The sequence below is a fragment of the Falco naumanni genome, chromosome 4, assembly GCF_017639655.2.
Source record: "Falco naumanni isolate bFalNau1 chromosome 4, bFalNau1.pat, whole genome shotgun sequence".
In the NCBI taxonomy this organism is placed as follows: Eukaryota; Metazoa; Chordata; class Aves; order Falconiformes; family Falconidae; genus Falco; species Falco naumanni.
The window spans coordinates 21,677,270-21,696,768 of record NC_054057.1 but is presented as its reverse complement, the minus strand read 5'-3'; the positions used below and the strand labels follow the sequence as shown (position 1 = coordinate 21,696,768).

Genomic DNA, 19,499 nt, shown 5'->3' with positions numbered 1-19,499 from the left:
AATGGTGAAACTGTATTCATTTAGTGAAATAGCTATTGTGGATCCGGTAGGTGACATTACATGCTGTACAAGACAGTTTAAGCCAGGAGTCCTCAAACTACGGCCTGTGGGCTGGATACGGTCCCCCAGGGTCCTCAATCTGGCCCCCGGTATTTACAGACACCCCCGCCAGGGGTCGGGGGGGGGGGGGGAACCAAGCAGCCACAGATGACTGCCTGACACTTCATCTGCGCGCCGGCCCCCTGGTTAAAAAGTTTGAGGACCCCTGGTCTAAGCTATGGTTCCCAAGCTAGGGCCAGAGTAACAGAAGTACAAATTAATCATATTTGCATTCATAGAGTCCAGGGACATTGATACTTCACCATATTCTACACTGAAAAGCTCATCTGGAGATTTGAAAGATCTGGGTGTTTTACAAGTTAGACTTTCTGCTTGACCCAGAAAGGTGCGTCTCTGTGAAAGAATCCACCCCTAAAACGGGTGAAAAAACATACTTGCGTGTGCTACTGTGTAAAAAAAAAATGGCAGAAATTTCTGGCCAGATAATGTAGCACTTTGAGCTCCTGGGTCATAATGAAAGTTAACTTTATACCCCTTATAGCTCTTTCCTTACTACAGCGGGAGTGTTTGTCTTTTAAGAAGTTAACCACTTGTACAAGTGGTTGCAAATTCTTCACTAACTCAGGTAAGTGAAAATAGGAAAAAGTGAAACAGCTTAGGTTTCTTAAATCAGTTTTAAACAAAAAAAAAAAGGTATTCTAAAAAGACCGGCCAATTTTGAGCCAGCTGGGTTGATGCAGGTATTTTCTACCAGTTAATGAAGGTATGTCTTCTTAACCACTGCAAAAGATTTTTGCAATAGGTAGGCAGTGCATTTTCCAGTATCAAAGTGGATCCAATATAAGGGAGGTAGAAACCATTTGTGTTCTGGAAAAAAGGCTGTATGATGAGAACCCCTTCCTCATATCTGTTCTGCTGTCTGATGTATTTTATATTACTTTTTTCCTTTCCTTTCCCAATCTCAAACTACATTTGGACTAGCTACTTTGACTGGGAGGGTGGTGTAGCAGCACAATGCAATTCATAAATTCTTTTCTTGTCAGGCGGCATCCAGACCTAATGTCAAAACCTGGTACCTGTATGTTGTACGTGGCCAACAGGTGCTTTGGGAGCCACTTGCAGCTTTTCTATACTGCATGTTTGGTTCTTCAGAAGCCTTCCTTGCCAACGGACTCAGCTGCAGCTGGTCATTACTGGCATGGAAAGGAAGAGAAATTGAAATCACTGCCACCACTCTAGTCTGGCCACTGGCCAGGGAAAATGGCTGGCTGTTGAAAAATTAGAATATAAGAGGAGAGTTTTGGTGTTGGAATAAATAGAAGGGAATCTGGTTTGCAACTTGAGAATTGTGGAGTTTTTTTAGCTTATTTTTTTGCCTACTTGTATACTGTCTTGAAAAACCTAGCTGTGACTCCCAATTTTGCTGAAGCTCTCTTATGTCATTAGGTAACAGTGATACAGTTTGCACCCATATTGGCTTGTAACTTTTCTTATGAAAAACCCCCAAAACCTTATATTGAAAATCCATGTACTTAACATGTTTTAGTGTCATGTTTAATGCCTGTAACAACATTTGTGTTGTTCATATCCATGAAGTATTACACTGATCATTTTTCAAGAAGTGTGGCTTGAAGATAAAACATGTTTGTTTTCCTGCCTTTTGATTACTGAAAGTTGGGTGCTTCTTCCACATGTGGAAGCAAAGCAGCAGCTAAATCTGGTTGCACTGGAATGGGGGGTTCTGGGTATTTAAAATCAGACAGGACTGAGAAAGTATAGTGGTCTCTCATAATGAAATCCTTTTTCCAGCTACACAAAAATGTCATGAGCTGAGTGGGCATAGAAAGTAGAAATAGATAAATCCAATATAGGTTTGTAATATCAAAAGAATCACTTTCTCTCTGAAGAATAAAAGACATTAAGAAGTAATAAACTGTTACACGGTGTCCCTTGAGTAAACATGATAACATGTATTTTATGCTGAGTTGTTTTTTCCTCTTTAGTTAACTGGCTCCATTTTGTTTTCATACTCTTTAAAGATAAAATATCTTAAGGGATGCAGTATTATGAACATATTGAAGGCACTGATGCTAATGTTAATTTGTATTAGTTAGAGAGGGACATTATGTCATTTTTGAGGATTCTGCTTCCATGGAGTTTGCAGTATTGTGTTTTAACCACATCTTTTCTTTTTCATCCTCCTTTCTTCTCTCTGTCTTATTTTCCCTTTCCTCTGTTTATTGTTTTGTTTGGTCTGTTGCATTGGCTATGCTGTGTCAACTGATGAAAACAAAAACCCAGAAAACAAAATCCTCTAGACATCAGCCTGAAGGTTTCCTAGGCTTACAGCAAGGCCCAACTGGAATACAACCCTTTGGTTAGCTTACATAATCACAGCTTTGCGATACATCTCACTGTCTCCAAATATTGATTTTCTAATCCTTTGGAGCAGTAGCTCAGCCCTACACAGTACATGCAGCAGTATTTTTAAAGTGTGTTGTTAGAGGCAGTATATTCGCTAATGAGTAATGGACAGAGCTGATAATGTTGCTTAGGAGATGTATCCAGGAGACAAGCTTGAAAGGCAGATGAGGTGGTTTTGAGATGTTTTTAACTTCACTGTACCTGCTGAACTTTGAGCCACTCTGAGGCTGGCTTAGTTCCTTGCTCTGATGGCTTAGAATCTCTTGTAGTTTACCCGAAGTCTAATTTTTTTCTTGTGTCTCGTTGATTGTCTGCAGGAATTTTGGGGGGGGGTCTCGTCCTCTCAACTGATCATTTTAGAGCCATTAAACATCCCTTTTTGTGGCCCATTACTGGTATTTGCTGGCTGTGTTCTGCAGATCTTTGCCTAGTGATTTCTTTTATTTTTTGTTACTGTGACTTTTTTGGTTTCCTCCTGAAGGAATCGCAGTGGGGATGGGGAGAGAGAAAGAAAAAAGGTTAAAAGATCTCTTAGATCTTCAGGTGCAACTTGTTGAACATGTAGAGCAGTTGCTGAAGGGATTACCTTTTCCAGACAATAAGGATGAATGACTAAACTTGCCTGAGAACCTTCTAAAGTAGATTTGCTGTCAGATACAATTTTCTACTAGTTGCTCCATGGCATGCTCTTTTTTTCTACCTACTCCCACCAGCAGTGTCCATCCCTGCTAGGTGATAATGTTCCAACAGCTTCTGGCAGTGGGTGGAAACCTCTTAAAATCATAACAATAAAGCAACCCAGCTATCATTTTTATGGAAATGATAATTAGTAAATCAGTTATTAATTCCTGGCTGTTAAGTCTTCTTCCCTGTTTTACTCTGAAGTTCTGCAGGAACTGAGCTGTCAGGTGTCTGATCTGAGAATTGAGTAAGGCAATGTTGCATGTTGGATGAAAAGACATGAGCCCAAAAGAGGGTTGCACTTAAAACAAGCGTGAGAAACCCTATTCCGTAGTCTAGTCATGGCTTCTAAGTGTAATAATATTTAACACTTGATACCTCTGTACCTGTTCTGTAAGTAAAATTAAGAAAACATTTAAGTCTGTTAATTCTGTTGACAGTAGAAACATAGTTTTGGGTTTGGTTTTTTTTAATGTTGAGCCTTCTTCAGATGGATTAATTCTGATAGATATCCTGATGGCCTATGGTTACAATTTCAGTGCTGACTATTAAATGTACTGAGATGTCAACACAGGTGAGAAAGGAGGAATCTTCCGAGAAAGGCATTTCCAGTGGTCACGGAATAAAATGAAATAGCACTGAATGTACTTGGGAGGAGGAGAGAATGCCAAGAAACATATGGGACGTGTTTTTCAGTCTGGTTTTGCTTTATTGTCAGAAATCTCTTTTTTCTTATGTAAACCCTGTCTTGCTTGGAGGGGAAAAAAATCCTACAGTTCTTTTTCAGAAAGGAAGTGTTTTTAATTTATCTTCCTCTGAATGTTATTATGTTGCTCTTACCTTACTTAGATCAGTATCTGTTAAACAGATTTGATCAGCCTAAAGCAAAAGGAACTTGCAGGTTTTGCTGTGTTGTAACAACAAAAAAAAAGGGGGAGGAAGAAAGATTAAAATAAGTATTTTTGCACTGCTGCATATATTTGGAGGTACACCATAACAGAAGCCCAAGATGTCTCGGATGTCTCAATTAACTCTGAATTGTTAATTATGACTACTTTTTCTTTAGGTAAAAAGACACAACTGTTAGCATTCAAATCAGTCTTCTAGTTGTTAGTGATTTACATTCACCTTTAATTGTCAAGTGGTTACCAGGTAATTTTTTGGGGTTTTTTATTTACTTTGTTAGGTGCAAGTGTTTGGATTGTATTCAGCAGAAGAGTTTCATGAAACATTTGACTGTCCTATTAAGGTAAGTGCTTGTTTTAATCTTTAGTAATTGTGTTGTTCTCATCTTCAATAACAGAAAGGTCACATTGAATCTAAATGAGAGAGAGGAATACCACTTCCTTGTAATGTTATTCAAGTCACTAGAAAATAGTTACCTATCTCAATATAAAAGCTTTTGATCTGGTTAGGCAGGAGGAAAGCTGATCTTGGTTTTGTAAGAAGTATTATTGAGTTTTTCAAATACAAAAGGCAAAGTGAAAGAGAAAATGTCCTGGTTCAGCTGTTACCTGTCTCAACATATTTCTTTCTTTGTAGATCTTTGATACAGATTCTGAGGGTTCTGCTAACTGTGAGGTCAATATTTTGCAACCAATTCATATCTGTTAAACCTGTCTTGGGATAAAGCAATGGGTGGTGATGCTGATGTACCTTGTCTGAAGGGAGAACTTCAGTTATACTCTGCATGAGAGACGTGTGGCTGCATGACTCTTGAAAAAGCACTTCCAGTAGGCATATGGGAAGATCCAGCTTTTTTTAACAAGAAACATTTCTTGCAGGAGGAAAGGTGGTGTGAGTAAATGGTTACATTTTGCTGCTTGGGGTCTTCCATATCGCAGCTCCACTTCGGGACGGAATAAAGGAATGAGGTCATTAGGTTTTCACACACATCAGATGTGACTCACTTGCCTTCTAGGGCCTTACTGCTCTTACAGCTTGATCTCCCACGCTTGACTTATAACACATAAGGCAAAGAGGCTGTTTAAGGTGCATTAATGCTGCTACACAAGGTTGGCCTACAATGGGACTGAGGTGTATGTGCCCTTTAGGTAGGCTCCAAACAAGACTTAATCAGGGTAACCTTGCGCTTGCATGGTCCTAATTCTACTGCCTGCTGTGCAAAAAAACGTAGTTGTTTGGTGTAACATGGCCTTCAGTGTCAACTGTGTGACTTGTCATGTGCCATATAATATGGAGAATTTTCTTCTTTTCTAGGGGGAAAACAAAAAAGGTTTGTCTAAAACAACTAGGCTCTATTTCAGAGAAAGAACTTAGCTGTAATACTTGATACTTGACAAAGGCTTATCTATTCCAGGAAGTGATATGGTGCTCTGTAAACTCTTATTCATGCCACAATCCTCTCTCTTTCTTTTTTTTTTTTCTTTTTCCCTTCTCCCTCCCCCAATCCCAGATTGTTGCTGTTCATCCTCATTTTCTAAGATCCCACTGCAAGCAGTTTGTAACAGGAGGAAAAAAGGTAAATAATGTAATGTAAAAGTAAGTAGTGTAATGAACTTAAGCTGTCTTTAAACAGCTTTTAAAAATAGCTCAGAAGGCTATGTGATTTTTAACACCTAGAGCAAAGAATTCTGCTTTTTCCTTCTCTTTATGCATTATATTTCAAAACATTTTTATTTAATTAAGGCTAATTTGGCAGAGGACGTGCACTTTTTATGTTAAAAGCATGTTGCAACAAGTTGAGCTTCAGAGTAGAAATACTTCTGTCTACATAGTCTGAACAAAATGTTATTTGCATTTCCTAGGCCAGATATTCTCCATTTTAATTTGTTGGAATGGGAGCAGAAGTTAGACCTTAATACTGATCTTTTACAGTGCATGTTGGTCTTGGTGTTTGGGATTTTTTGTTTGCTTTATCTGTGGGTGATATGTATGTTTGTTTGTTTGGGTTTTTTTTTGTTTTGTTTTTTAAGTAAACAAACCCATCTGCATCAGCTCTTCTTGATGGTGTTGGTTGGTTGGTTTGTTTTCAAAGGAATTCGGGGGCTCTCGGTAAAGTAGAGCTCCCACTTTTTTAAGTACTTGTATCGGTATAGTTAAAGTCTTCTACCTGGAACAGTTATTTTCAATGTGCAGTTAGGTGTCTTACTGGTGTAGGATGCAGTTCTCCGTTCTGGATTACAGCTGTTTCCAGGTCCTACAAGTATCTTTTATCACATTGCATATTTTCAGTCAAAATATGAGAAGTTTGATTTGGAACAGTTTCTTGAATTCATGGAATTTTCCTGTTGCCTTCTCTTATGAATTAAGGATGAACAATCCACACTTATAGATGCATCAAACCGAATGCCATGGCTATCCCTTAACAGCATGTAAGAAATACAGACTTCCAGTGCTGAATACAACTTAACTTTCATTAACAGTCCCATATGTTTCAAAGCATAGCTGTATTTTGTTTTGCTTTTTAAGTGGCATGTATGCTTGACAGTTTTTGCTGGCTGGTTGGAGTCAGTGTTGTCCTAAAATAATGCACAGTCAGTGTATGTCTTTGTCAGCCACCAGTTTGTGAAGCTTTTTAGTGCTGATAAAAGGGGTATGGAAAGAGAGAAGCAGGGAATTAATGGAACGGGGCTCCGTCAGGTGGTAAAAGAGCTTGCATTCACCTGATGCCGAACAGAAAAAAACATCAGGGAGTTAACACATTCTCTTTGGTTATCTTTGATTACTTGACAGGTTGTTTTATATTCTATCCTCTGGGGAATGGTATACTCGTTCTTAATGCATTCATTTTTTGCTGAGGAACTTTCCTCTTCAGGAAAACTTTAATTGACATCTTAACATAAGGTATTTAGCATTGAAATAAATGTCCCTTGACACCTGCAATTTGATTTTATTGATACATAAAAGCAACAAATAAAACCTCTTAACCTTGTGGTAGAAACCCTTCCCCTTTTCTCCTTTCCTCTAAAAGAAGCATGTGTGCTTGTGTAAAGGCAACAACAAAATGCTCTGAGAAAGTTAGATTCCACCTACTTATTTATCAAAGATATTATTTTTTTCTGAAAAGAAAAAGGCCTTGAAAATAATCCCTGCTTTTTATTTATACCTCTCAGTTAAGTGTAAAGCCAAAGAGGTGCATGTGAACAGCAGGCAGTGGTGAGTTGGTTTGCAAGTAAGGAGAAGCAGGCTGAAGCATACCACCTCAGCCTGTGGACCTTGCATCTCTCCCTGTGTCTGGAGGTTGTGTGGATGGGGGAGTTCCTTTGGGGAGGTGGGCAGGACCTCTTGTGGCTCCTGAGGTCTCTGGCTTTTAGCCTTTGCTTGAAGCCCTCGTGCTATGCTCCTTGCCTGACCTGCATTCAAAAACATGGTGTGAAGTGTGGGAACTCTTCATCCAAATGGTTGAGGGGTCTGGGTTTGTTTTTTGTTTTTCTGGGAGATGGTGACATAATTTATATTAGCTTTTTAAATGTTGATATTTTTTTAAAAAAATTGTTAAGATGATATGAGCAGGTAAAATGACCCGGAAAGAAAAGTCACTTCCTCAAACCCCTCTAGCTGCATTATGAACATTGTTGTTTCGAAGTATAAGAAGGATGTTCTTGATTTCCTGTTTCAATTTCATTCTTATTTTGGTTTACAGTGAAACAAAATAAAGAAGCCAAACCACACATGCACACAGGAATTAAGGACTTGCCCCCTACTTGAACGCTCTGGTTTGTCTCATCTCAAAAAAACGCTTTAAGACCTGCTTAAATTTATTAATTTTATAGCCAAATATCTGCCCAGTAGGATCCTCAATAAACAAGATGGGGGACTGTAACTGTTAATTATTACCCCCTTAAATTTTTGAGAAATATACAATTCTTCATAAAAATATAAAATGTAGAGAAAATGCACTTTTCAGTTTAAAGACAGACCGCAGAGCATTCTGCAGATGTTCAAGGTGAGCAACAATCTCTTTTTAAAAAAAAAATGTAGAGAGGGAGGGGAAAAAAGTGCTTCAGGGACACACAGCACAGGTTCTCCATTCCCAACAGAAGTGGATGTTTGGAACTTCGGTGAAAACTGTCGTGTGATGCTGAGATTTGCCATATCTTAGAAGCTCAGCCGTACCTAAAACTGACTTAGGAGCAGTGCTCCCTGGGGTAACTTTAAATCATTGCAGGTTGTTGGAAGCTTAACTCTATCATGCATATGTTTATAGAGTTGCTTAACTAGGCATGTACTAGAGTCCTTTTAAGAGCAGGTTTTCTCTATATTGTATTATGAAATAATTAACCAATTTAAATTGTTTGCTTACTAAAGCACTAATTTTTGAAAGTAAAGAGCTTTCATTAAGCTTGGGGTAATATTGCCTTCTGTTTTGGCCTGGAAAAGCTTTTTTTCATCCCTTTTTTTAATGAACGAATGTTATCTGTGTCTAGAAAAAAGGCAGGTGCTGTGGAAATTGTTGACACAATCACAGTGAAAAGCAATAGGTACCGTACTAAATAGAGGTGCTTCCCTGCTCCCCTCCCTCATATCTTTGCAATTAACTACAGCATCATTGTGATCACTTGGCAGATGATGGTAACCATGAAATAATAATACCATATATTGTAAATAACAGGGCATTTCTGTCCAGAGCAGACAGTAGAGCTTCAAAGCAAGGGAAAAGACAAATACTGTGCTATTGAAGGCCATAACCTTCTACCCTTTTAAAAAAAGGTCTAATCTTAAAAAATAACAGGGTAAAAGCCAACTAAATGAGGGTGGTAAAGCTGAAAACAAGGTGTTCTTTATTTAACTGTTAGAGTGCTGGTCTTTCCCAACACATCAGCTAAATGAATGTTATTGCAAAGTCCAAGTATCCATTATATCCAGAGGTTTAAAGAGGCAGAACTAACAAAGAAGACTGAAGTCAAGGTATCAGGTACTGCATCTTATGGAAGGTAGCTTAGGAGAGCAGGACAACTTGAGGTTTCTTTCTTGGCGGAGGCATTGGTGAGACTCCCTATTTCATGTTTTGATTAACATCAATAAGCACAGAACTTTTTTGTAGTAAAATTCCTAGGAAAGTGAATCCTCTGAAGTGATTGAGTCATCTGCTGAATGTATGCTATCGATGCTTGTAGGGGGTTCTCTACCCAGCATGGTAGTAGGGGCAACAGCAGAATTAAGCAAAGGAATTCTGAAACCAGTGTGGGAGTAGGATATTCAGTACCTTAAAGGATTGGGCTTCCTCATTTGCCTAGGACGTGCATTTTGTGTAATGTGTTGATTTTGAGTATCTAATCAGAAACTTTTTAAGGACTAGGGTACCAAGATAAAAATGAAAAATTTTATTTTCAAAAGTCACAAAATCTGTGACTGTCAGCAGCCTTATCTTTATATGTCTCTGTATCTACATCTATATAATATGTATTTTTATATATATAGTGGAAATAGATATAAAAACATTTTTAATGGGGTCTGTATTTCTTTTGCTGGAGAAGATACACTATAAGAACTGGTTTTCAAACACTGACATGTCTGAACAAGTTTGTCCCATTTATCCTCCCAGAATTAGCATATGAGCATATCAATGCCCATGCTTAAATATTATACTTTTTTCTTCGTCTGTTATAAAAGCAGAGAGAACTTAGTGTTACCTGGGGCAAATTCCTCATTATAAAAACCTCATAATATCTGAAATACTATTTCAGTGTTAGAATCCTGGGCTGGACCCATGGTGTCTGCTGCCTGACATGCCAAACAAGACTATCGAAATTCCTTTCCACTCCAGGTGGAGCAATGTCATGTACAGAGAAGGGACAGTGATGGCGAACAATGCACAAGCAGGAAAAGAAATAGCATTCTTAGGGTTCTGCAACTGCTGTTATGGGTAGTGGAATTTGTATGTTTAAGTCAGGTCTCCTAGGGAATGTCTCAGATATTATTTTTTTTTTAATTGTCTGCTTTTTAGTGTCAGCAGATGCACTTTGCTTTGTAAGTAGATGACCTTTACCTCTGAACCCTATGATATGTACTTCATAATAACTGGTTGGACTATTTTGACAAATTATTAAATTGTCAGCATGCTGTTTGCAGCACAGTCCATTTTTAGAAAGCAGATAGTCAGCTGTTTGGCATTATATTGGGTAGAAGAGTACCAGACAAGAAAGGCAGATTGCTTTGTAAGCTATAAAATGTCAGTCAGTAAATACTCAGAGGTCTGGTTTAAGTGAAGAAAGAGTAAATACTATGGCAATTTCTGTCCATGCATTGGAGAATTTACCATAAGCAGGAAACAAACTGCAGCAGCAAGCAAGCCACGCTAATACAGGCCGGCAATTTGCTTGCCACGATGTATAATGCGCAGATGTATCCCACATTATTGAGCAGATGAGACTTTGATATGTAGTCATGTGCTGTTTGCTTAATAAGCAGATTATTTGGCTTACATTTCTTTTTTATTATTACATGGATGTGTATTTCTTTTTCATTATGAAAACCCAAATGTTCTGCTTGTGCTGTAACAAACAAATTTGGTTTGTGTAAAGAGAGAGTGGATTGTAGTCTTGTGTGCGTGTAATATGTAGTTGTGTGTTTTGCAAATGGCTGTGTAGAAAACTTTTTTAATTGAGGTGGCAAGCAAGGAGAACCTAAATATATGAAATGTGTGAAAGCTTGTGTGTCTGCCTGCAAGGCTGCAGGGCTTGCTTTCCAATGTGTTAAATCTGTAGCTCTTTGTGAATAGGCAACAGCAGGAATTTAGCAGCTGAGTTATTAGAAGTATAGCCTAATTCAAGTCCTGTGGCATTTGTTTGTATTAAACATCTCAAAATTTCTAGTTTCTTTTTCCATGAGCTACAGTAGCCACTCCTGTTCCATATCTCACCATTGCCTTCACTTACCTCCCAATGCTGCTGTTCTCTGCCACTGCCTCCTTGCTCGATTTCCCTTGACTGCATCTCTTGCTCTCCCTGCCATCCACACCCCAGCTCCTTACACAACAGCATTTTGTGATGGTATTTTGAAAACTCATCTTTGGTTGAAAACTTGAGGGTTACATTATTCTCTGCCTCGTTTGAGCTCATCCAGTCCATCGCTATTCCAAACAGAAGTGATAATTTTTTATTGTTGCTATATATTTTCCTTGGGATGCACGATTAAACAGTAAGTCTTCATGTGGCATGCTGTTCTGTGTTACTCTCAGGTATCTGTTAATCTTGGCTGTGGCTGTAAATGTTGTTTTTATGCTGAAAACAATAAATATCTGTAGTGATCACTTGTAACCATGGCAGTAGCATTTTAGGGTTTTGTGATCTTGCTTGGCTAAAGGGAGAGTCGGTGACACAGGTGCCAAAAAACAGAACAAATGCCACAGGTAGGCACACCTTCACATTTAGGCAAACAAAATCAGGACAAGGAAAATATAGGGAGTTTTTTCCTAGTTTTTATTTTGTGAAATTAGAACTCATCCAACAGTGTTGCAATAGGGAAGGAAAGGGAAGGATGGCTCTTCATTTACAAATGGAAGTCTCAGCCACCTTCGCATGTGAAGTTCCTCTAGATCATTACAGTAAAGGTGCTGTGTTGAAACAAATTAATGATGCTGTACGTAGTGCTTCAGTAAGAGTGCATTTCCTCTGAAACTTTTTGCTGTGAGAGAACAGACATCTTTTAATTTCAGTGTTTTGTAAGTGGAATGAAATTCAATTGAATTACTTCACCATATTGATACTACCAAAGCTGTAATCATTGGCTCCTTTGTTCAGAGAATTGAGAATTCCTGTACATAGTTTAAAGACTGGGATTACATGTAATTAGTGTTAATGGTAATTGAATGAGAAGCTCCATTAAATCCAAGCACTAGTCTATTCTCTTTAGCACTTGCACTCTAAAATAGAGTTTGAGTGCTTTTTGGAGGAGGTTAATCTCCTGGTAGTGAAAGACAGAGGTGTATTCACAAATCCAAGAAAATTAAATCCACTTGTGTTTAAAACCAAAGTGACTCCTGCACCATCCTCTTGTCTCGTGTGTTTCAGTGTGTCATTTTTCTTAATGATCCAGTGGACAAGCATAAGCAGTTAAGAAGACTTGCAAAATAGTTAGTGTACTATCAGAAGATTGTACTGTGAAGGAGTGTAGGTGGGGACCCCAAAAGTCAGTTTGTTTTATTTTAGCTATATTACCATGTTGTGGTACATGCGAGAGATGCTGGAAGTGTGTTCTAAGCACTACTGCATTCTAACATAGAACTGGAAAGATTTACCAGAGCAAATCAAAAAGGAGAAAATATAAACTGTATTGCAGAAAATGCAAGAAAGTGATTTTTGTGGCTGCTGTTGAAATATAAGTACTGTGAATGCTGACTGCCAAAATACGGGATTTATGGGAAATAAAATATTTTTCCTCTACCAAAAAGAGAGGGAGGTAGTAGGAGGAACTCTTCCAGAAATGGTGGATTTTTGTTATGTGTCTAGTTTTCTCTTGAAGTTTTAAATGGCTTTCTGGTGCGATAAACATTTCAATGTGAAGACAGAAAGGAAGACTAAGAAATAGATTAGGCTGCTTATTTTAAGAGGCATGCATTCAGTGGATAGCAGTTCCAAAATGCTCAGCTAAGTTCTGGGTTCAGTAACTCAGTTTCCAGGTGTCATTGCTGTAAGAAATAATAAATCACATTATGTACATCAATAAAGTGCAGATAATTGCCCTATTGCGCTTACTGATACAAAAGAGGGAATTCAGGGTGCTGCAGTGATTCAGATTCACTTTCCGTGTTTATTACAGGCAATATCAGACTGATGTCTTTACTGCCTTCGTCTTAGAATTTAATTAAGCATGTACTTAGAGTTGAGCATAGACTGAAGCAGGTTTTTTTTTAATTTTCTTTTCTCCTCCCTGGTTCTTTCTCAGGTCACTTATTTTCTTTGCGGTTTCTTACTCAGGTAGACAGTCATGAAAAAGCATGATGTTCACAAACCATGAACAGTAACAAAACAGCTGCCAAGTGTCATTCCAAGCTCACTCTGGCTTTTGTACATAACAAATAAGTTTAAATCATGATTCACTCACAAGCAGAAAATATTCAAAGTTCGGGTAATATCATTGACATCAACCAGTTTTAACCTTTTACATCATCCATGTCAGTTTTTGCACCCTTGTCTGGTAAGTCCAGATGAAAATACTATGTATTTCACTGCCGTCTTTATTGGATGGTATTGAAAGAAGAATCCAGACGACAGTTCTTTTTCCATTGAGCCTTTCCTTAGGAGTTTTGTGAACTAAGAAAAAAGTAATTTTTAAGGCTGGATCAGCACAGCACGTAGTTTTTGATGATATTCTTATCCTCTGAGTGGAGCTAATTAGTTTGGGGTGAGGGCTGCTCCCGTGTTTCACATCCACCTACCAGTCTGCTGATGGAAATCTCTCTGTATGGCACTGCCTTATGAGTGTAAATATTACCCCTGCTTTCACTATCTTGCCTTGGTTGCTATAAAATAGCATGTTCTGTAAGAATTTTCTTGAGTAGCTTTTTCATTGGTGGAAGAAAAAAACCCTAGACCAACTGAAAGATGGGCCTTTATGTAAGCTGTGTGGAGGACACAGAGTCATTTTGAGTGGGATTAAAGGAGCAAGATATGCTTGAGTGGGAAGTTTGATGTCTGCAGTGCACACAAAAGTTTCTGATGAGACTATCCTAGGTAGTGACAACTTTAAACTTTTGGAAAAAATACTTGTCTTTTAGTGCCATCTTGTGGCTTTAGGAAAGAGAGGCAGTATGTGTAACTCCCATTAAAAATACCTTATTTTGTTGATAGATGTTACTGTAAGCAACTAGTGTCTTATCATTTGACATGTTTATGCAAATATGCAGTTTGGGAAACCCTGTATAGAAAAGCATGTACAGCTGGATCTTACATAGAAAATTAGTAACATAGGTATTTGTTTTAAGTTTTAGCATGGTAAAAGTCCTGGCAGGTAGCAATTTTACACCTCCTAATGGTCGTTGTGCACTCATGTGAGCTTGGGTTCAGGTTGTGCATGTGCATGCACGTGGGTGAACTCATGCAGAAGTTGGTTGGACTGGTACCGTAGAGTATGATCTTAATAGATGCTTCAGCTTCTTACTTGGGTATCCCTCCAAGTGCTGCACTTCGCATCACTCCAAGTGATTCCATGTTATAATCTTATTAAATAACTTCCCACAACTATGCAGGAACTGGTAAAAGAGCTGGACTGTTATGCAAACTGTCTGCATGTAGTTGAGTTTTTCTTTGCTGTTGCAAAGCATGTCATACCATCTCCTTATGCATTTAGATATGCTAAAAATCCTTCCTCATTTGCAGAACCTGTGATTCCCAATCACACAAGTTTTACAATCAGCAGCACTTTGCACATGTGGGACTAACGCGCAGCATCTCTAAGAGCTCTGTGGAAGGCCAAGTGGGGCCAAGCAAAAAGTCACAGGCTTGGGGTCTTAGACAGTGTTCTTTGAATACCTGTTTTTTGGAGGGAAGGAGGAGCCTATCGTGAGATTAGTGGATGGGTGTGAGGTGACGTGGTTTCTTTACCAGCCTTCTGAAATGTTGTCACTAGTGCTGTAGTTTTAGGTTCTCAAATGCCTTAATTTCTTTATCTTCAAAACTGAAATAGTTCTATTCCTTTGGAGAAACTTGAGGGAAGACCTGCTTATTAATAATACTATTAAAGAAACTTGAATTCTCTAGTGTAAAAGATTTTGAATGTATATGTACTATATGAAGATGGTTGATTTTATTTGCTTTTGATTTGTGATAGGCATGTATTTTTCATTGCCTTTGAAGGAGAGTAAGCGATAATGAAGCAAAAAAATACTTCCTGTGTTTGCATACGGTACTGCACCACAGAAATACTTCTTGTTGCATTTCTTTGTAGTTGCTGTTATATGAGAGGGGCTGGATGAATAGATGGAAGCCTTCAGTTTTACATGAAGGGGAAGGAAATATAAGAAATGTTAAATGGAGAGGACATTTAATTGCTTGGGCTAATAATATGGTAAGTATTGTTGGTCACCTCTGCTAAATGAACAAAAATACTGCTGCATTACATTGATATTTGAAATGTTTTGATGATAATTGCCAAAATATTCCATTTTAAAATGGTACATTTGAGGAAACAAGTATAAAGAATAGCGGTTTAGCTCCCATTTCTTCATAGACATTTCTTCTGGGGTTTCCTGCTGGCTAGTCACTGTTCTCCGTATGATTGCCATTTCTGAAGAAATTACGAAAAGTATCTCTACATACTACTGTTGGACACGGTCACTAATGTATACTATTGTATGGCAGAGTTTTGACCAGTGCAGTTTATTGAAACTGACTGAGGAAGGAATGCTAATTTTTATAAATAACAGAACATCTCCACCCTGCACCACCCCAAAATAAAACCCCAAACCTGTCTGGGTTTTGTAATTAGTACTGAGGTGACATTATCATATGCACTTCTAATGTAGCAGGTTATAAAAAATGATAGTAGTAATTTCCCATTTTGGTAGGCCATTAGAAAAGGCTAGACTTTGGAGAAAATAGGCCCTTTTTGCTCTATGTGTAATTCATATTTTAAAGGAAACCATTGCTTTCATGCTGAGTATTGCATTTCACCTATCACTGTATATCTAATTGATGGGTCAAGGTCTGTGTTTTAAAGCTCAGCAGTGAGGGATATGTTTTTAAGTGTGTATCATGTCTAAATTCCAAAGTCTTATTTTAAAAAAGTGGTGAAAGTACTTCTGAAACACTAGCTTTTTTCCCTGCTATTGTTTCTCCTTCCTGAGAGGAAGTATTTGTTAAAATATTTTAAAGCCATTGTTCCTTTATTCCTTTCAAAAACAGTTTGATATGAAATTGTTAGAGGTCAGCTTATATTTATTTGCTCCCTTGTAATAAGTGCATTAGGATTGAAACTTCAATGACTGCCTGATCGACATAACATTATCTTTTTTGAAGGTTTTGTTCTTTTCAGAGCCATACAATTAAAATATATATTCTGGGTGAATCTGCTGGGAAAGGGTAGGACAGTTGAGGAGAGCTATCCCTAGAGATGATGTGCCACATCAGAACACAGAATAATAATAAAATGTTGAGAGCCATCTGTCAGAGACAAAAAGCCATGGTCAGGGCCTATCTTTCAATGAAAAATGAAATGACACTTGCCCTCGAAAAGATTAATGTATTTGGTTATTGGCCTTTCCCTTCCCCCTTTACCTTTTTAGAAATTTCTCCATCCTCTGGCAAGGTTTTGTGTTCCATTTTTTTTTTTCAGAGTCAGTGAAAATTTTTTATGGTTTTGCTTCTTACTGTCTGTGTGGGGCTACCTAGTTTTTATTTTCTTGTGCCTTTTTTAATATTTTATTTTGGCACACTGTATGTGAGCTTGTTAAACACTGGATATTCTGAGGTTATTCAGCCACGGTCTAATTCTGCTTGTCAGATGCTCAGGTTTACTTCTGCACTGTCTTCTTCCTCCATAGCCAAGAGTGTAAGTTTTACAAACTGAGACACCTGAGGACCAAATCCTTAGAGGTATTTGTCTGTCTAACTCACATTTGAATGGGTTTTAGGCTCCTTCATGATAGGAAATTGACTTTGGAAGTCCTTCCAGTTCACAATGCAATCCTAGGCTACTGATTTGAAAGGCATTTTAAACATAAGCTTGTCTATCCCATATAGGGTTTACTGCCTTGTAGAAAAATGGAAGGTGTGATATAGGTCACTTTTATCTGAAAGTCATCCTTGAAGACAAAGTGATAAGATTAATAAAAGACATCTTCATTAAAATGCAGTTCAGGCAAGATTGCAAATTTTATCAGATGAGCTTAGAAAATGCAAAGCATAAGCTCCTTGTTTGTGTTACCCACAGATCTGGGCTCTGTATGTTGCAGGTGCTATATGCAAGTTTTTTCTGAAACCTTGATGGCTATTAACCAAAGAGAAGCTGATAGAAACGTGTTCCATGCTCACAGTTCTTCAGTGACAAAGATCACTGAAAAAAAAACCCTGGTGCACCCCTATACCACTTACTGCTCCTTGTGATTTAAAGAAGGGGTGAAAAAACCGCAAACTTGGTATAGACCGTGACCCCTGTGTTTCAACCCTTTGACTTATGAACAGTTGAATCTGTATAGCTGGAGACACAGAAACTCGCAGTCGGGGGGGAGCAGAAACAGGCCAGGGAATGTTTTAAATCAGTGTTGTCACTAGAAGAATCCTAACATGGAATGGCATCCTGGACACTGACCTTTCAAGGTCTCTTCCATCCCCTTTCTGTGATCATGAGAGTTGTTCTTTAAGCTCAGTGAGCAGAAGAGAAATATCTCCTAAATACTGTGTTTTCTTTTGGGGACTTTTGTTTTTAAATCACTAAGAACAACTCATTACTTACCATGAAATTAATCTCCATTTTGCTATTGGAAAGGTTATAGCTTACCTTGTCTAAATGGCATGGAAAAATCTGATTAATGGCTCTTTTTTTGCCCTCTTTCTCAAATGACTTTAATCTTCCTTTCTTTAAACTTTTTGTTCTGTTAGTTTAGGAGATTCCCTGAGGAGGCAGTGAAAAATCACAGCATACAAAACCAAGCATCATTTAAATATGCTTGCTTTTCTGTTTTAAGTAAGAGTAGGAATGCGTTTCTGGAGAAGTACATATTGGCTTCATTTATCTTAATGAGCTGTTACTTCACCTGTTTTCTTTTTCCAAGGTAGGAATTACTGCTTCTCTACAGGAGCTGTTGTAGAAGAGCTGGGATTTCTTGTTTCTCCAGTAGTAGCACCAGCCCAACAAAGCTGAACTGGTTCATGACTGGAGTTGCTAATATGCCATTCATTCACTTATTTTATCTTTTCATTTGGCATGTGAATTGAATATATCTAATTTACTCTAGTCCCTTTGTTCCGTCACCTCCTGGGTTAGATGGGTCTTTGTATCAGCAGCTTTTTCTGTTGGCACACTCAGCCCTACCCTGAAACGTATGCCATAAACGCTATGACCGCCTTAGCATACAAAATAGTATGGGATATGATGAGTAGGAGTGTGTCATACTGAATAAAGTTCTCTTGTATTTAAACTTTCAGGGCGTGAAGATACTTGACATGATCTCCAAGCAAAGAATTACCAATGTGCCTCGAGATGACATAAGCCTTCGCCCAGATATGTATCCCTGCAGCCTTTGCTGGAAGGATAATTTAACGCTGATTATTGGCTGGGGAAATTCAGTAAAGGTGCAATTACCTGTCTTTGTAATAAATGCTTGCTGTTATCACAGACAAACAGAGATTATTTCTGAAAAGCTAAGACAATCGAAAAAAATAGAATTTGGTTTGACTGCAGTGTGCAGAACTCCTGCTGCCATAGAAATGTCATTGGACTGACCCTCATGAAGAGGAGGACGAGTGATAGACACCCAGCGGTCAGACAGATCTCCGTGTGTGAGCACGCAGCGAATGTAATCCTCAGGGACACTTCTCTCCTCTGTGCCTCGGAGAGATTTCCTCTTTTGAAAGCTTTTAGTGGGCTGTTGAATTCATTTCTTTTGATTAGCATTGAGGAAAACAACTTACCATGAGGCATTTTTGGAGGGTTGTTTTGGAGGCTGAGGAGGTTGTGACTGTTAAAACAGCCACATGATTTTGGTCAACTATTGGGGGGGGGGGGGGGGGGGGGGGGCGGGGGGAAACAAGGGAGGAGGGATGGGGGAACAGGCTTTTGGGGTTTTGTACTGCTTTCAGCAGGGAACTGGCATTTTCAACTTGTGCACTGCAGACTGTGATGTGCTCAGACCAGCACCTGACATGAGGTTGTTACAAGCCTGTTAGCTGCTTTCTAATAACAGACTGCTACCTCACTGCACAGTGGGAAATTAAAAGTACTCAGTAGGAGTAGATGGAAAGGGAGGGTAAAGTGAGGTAGGTGAAGTGTAAAAAGCTTTTTGAGCATTAAACTTAAGAGTTTTACAAATGAGGAGGTTTGTCGTAAGTTTGGCATCTGTCTTCCGCCTTGTATTGTGCGTGCTTCACAGCATTTGGGTATTTGCATTCCTGTATATGTACATACTTCACTCCTGTTACCAGGAATTGCAATAGCATATTCTTACTGAAATTGTAAGGTAATGTGGCACAAAGTATGAGAAGATAGCAAAACCAAACCCACATATATGCTGCTATGAAGAAATCATAGTGGACAAATATTTTCAGGTTTCTCATGTGGTCCATCTTCCTTCTCCTCTGCCAGCGTATTTATAAGACTGCGGAGTACAGCTACAACTTTCCTGTCTGGTTTTCTTCTTCAGCAATGCATTGTCACTGTTTTACAGCCTGTGTTTTCAAAATACAGAAATGCATGCCCAAAAATTCCCACAAACT

The 19,499-nt window shown here is 38.5% G+C and overlaps 1 protein-coding gene across 3 annotated transcripts in view; it reads left to right on the top strand.

Annotated features, from left to right (window-relative positions):
- VPS41 (VPS41 subunit of HOPS complex) overlaps positions 1 to 19,499 on the top strand; it is a 107,241-nt gene that overhangs the window by 43,255 nt on the left and 44,487 nt on the right. For 2 of the 3 annotated variants that reach the window (XM_040589963.1, XM_040589964.1), the window contains exons 6-9: positions 4,352 to 4,414; positions 5,582 to 5,647; positions 15,016 to 15,135; positions 18,213 to 18,359. In XM_040589963.1, coding sequence (XP_040445897.1) covers positions 4,352 to 4,414; positions 5,582 to 5,647; positions 15,016 to 15,135; positions 18,213 to 18,359 — 396 coding nt within the window. Of the gene's footprint in view, positions 1 to 4,351; positions 4,415 to 5,575; positions 5,648 to 15,013; positions 15,136 to 18,212; positions 18,360 to 19,499 lie in introns of those variants that run through there. The other variant, XM_040589966.1, reaches the window with a different exon arrangement.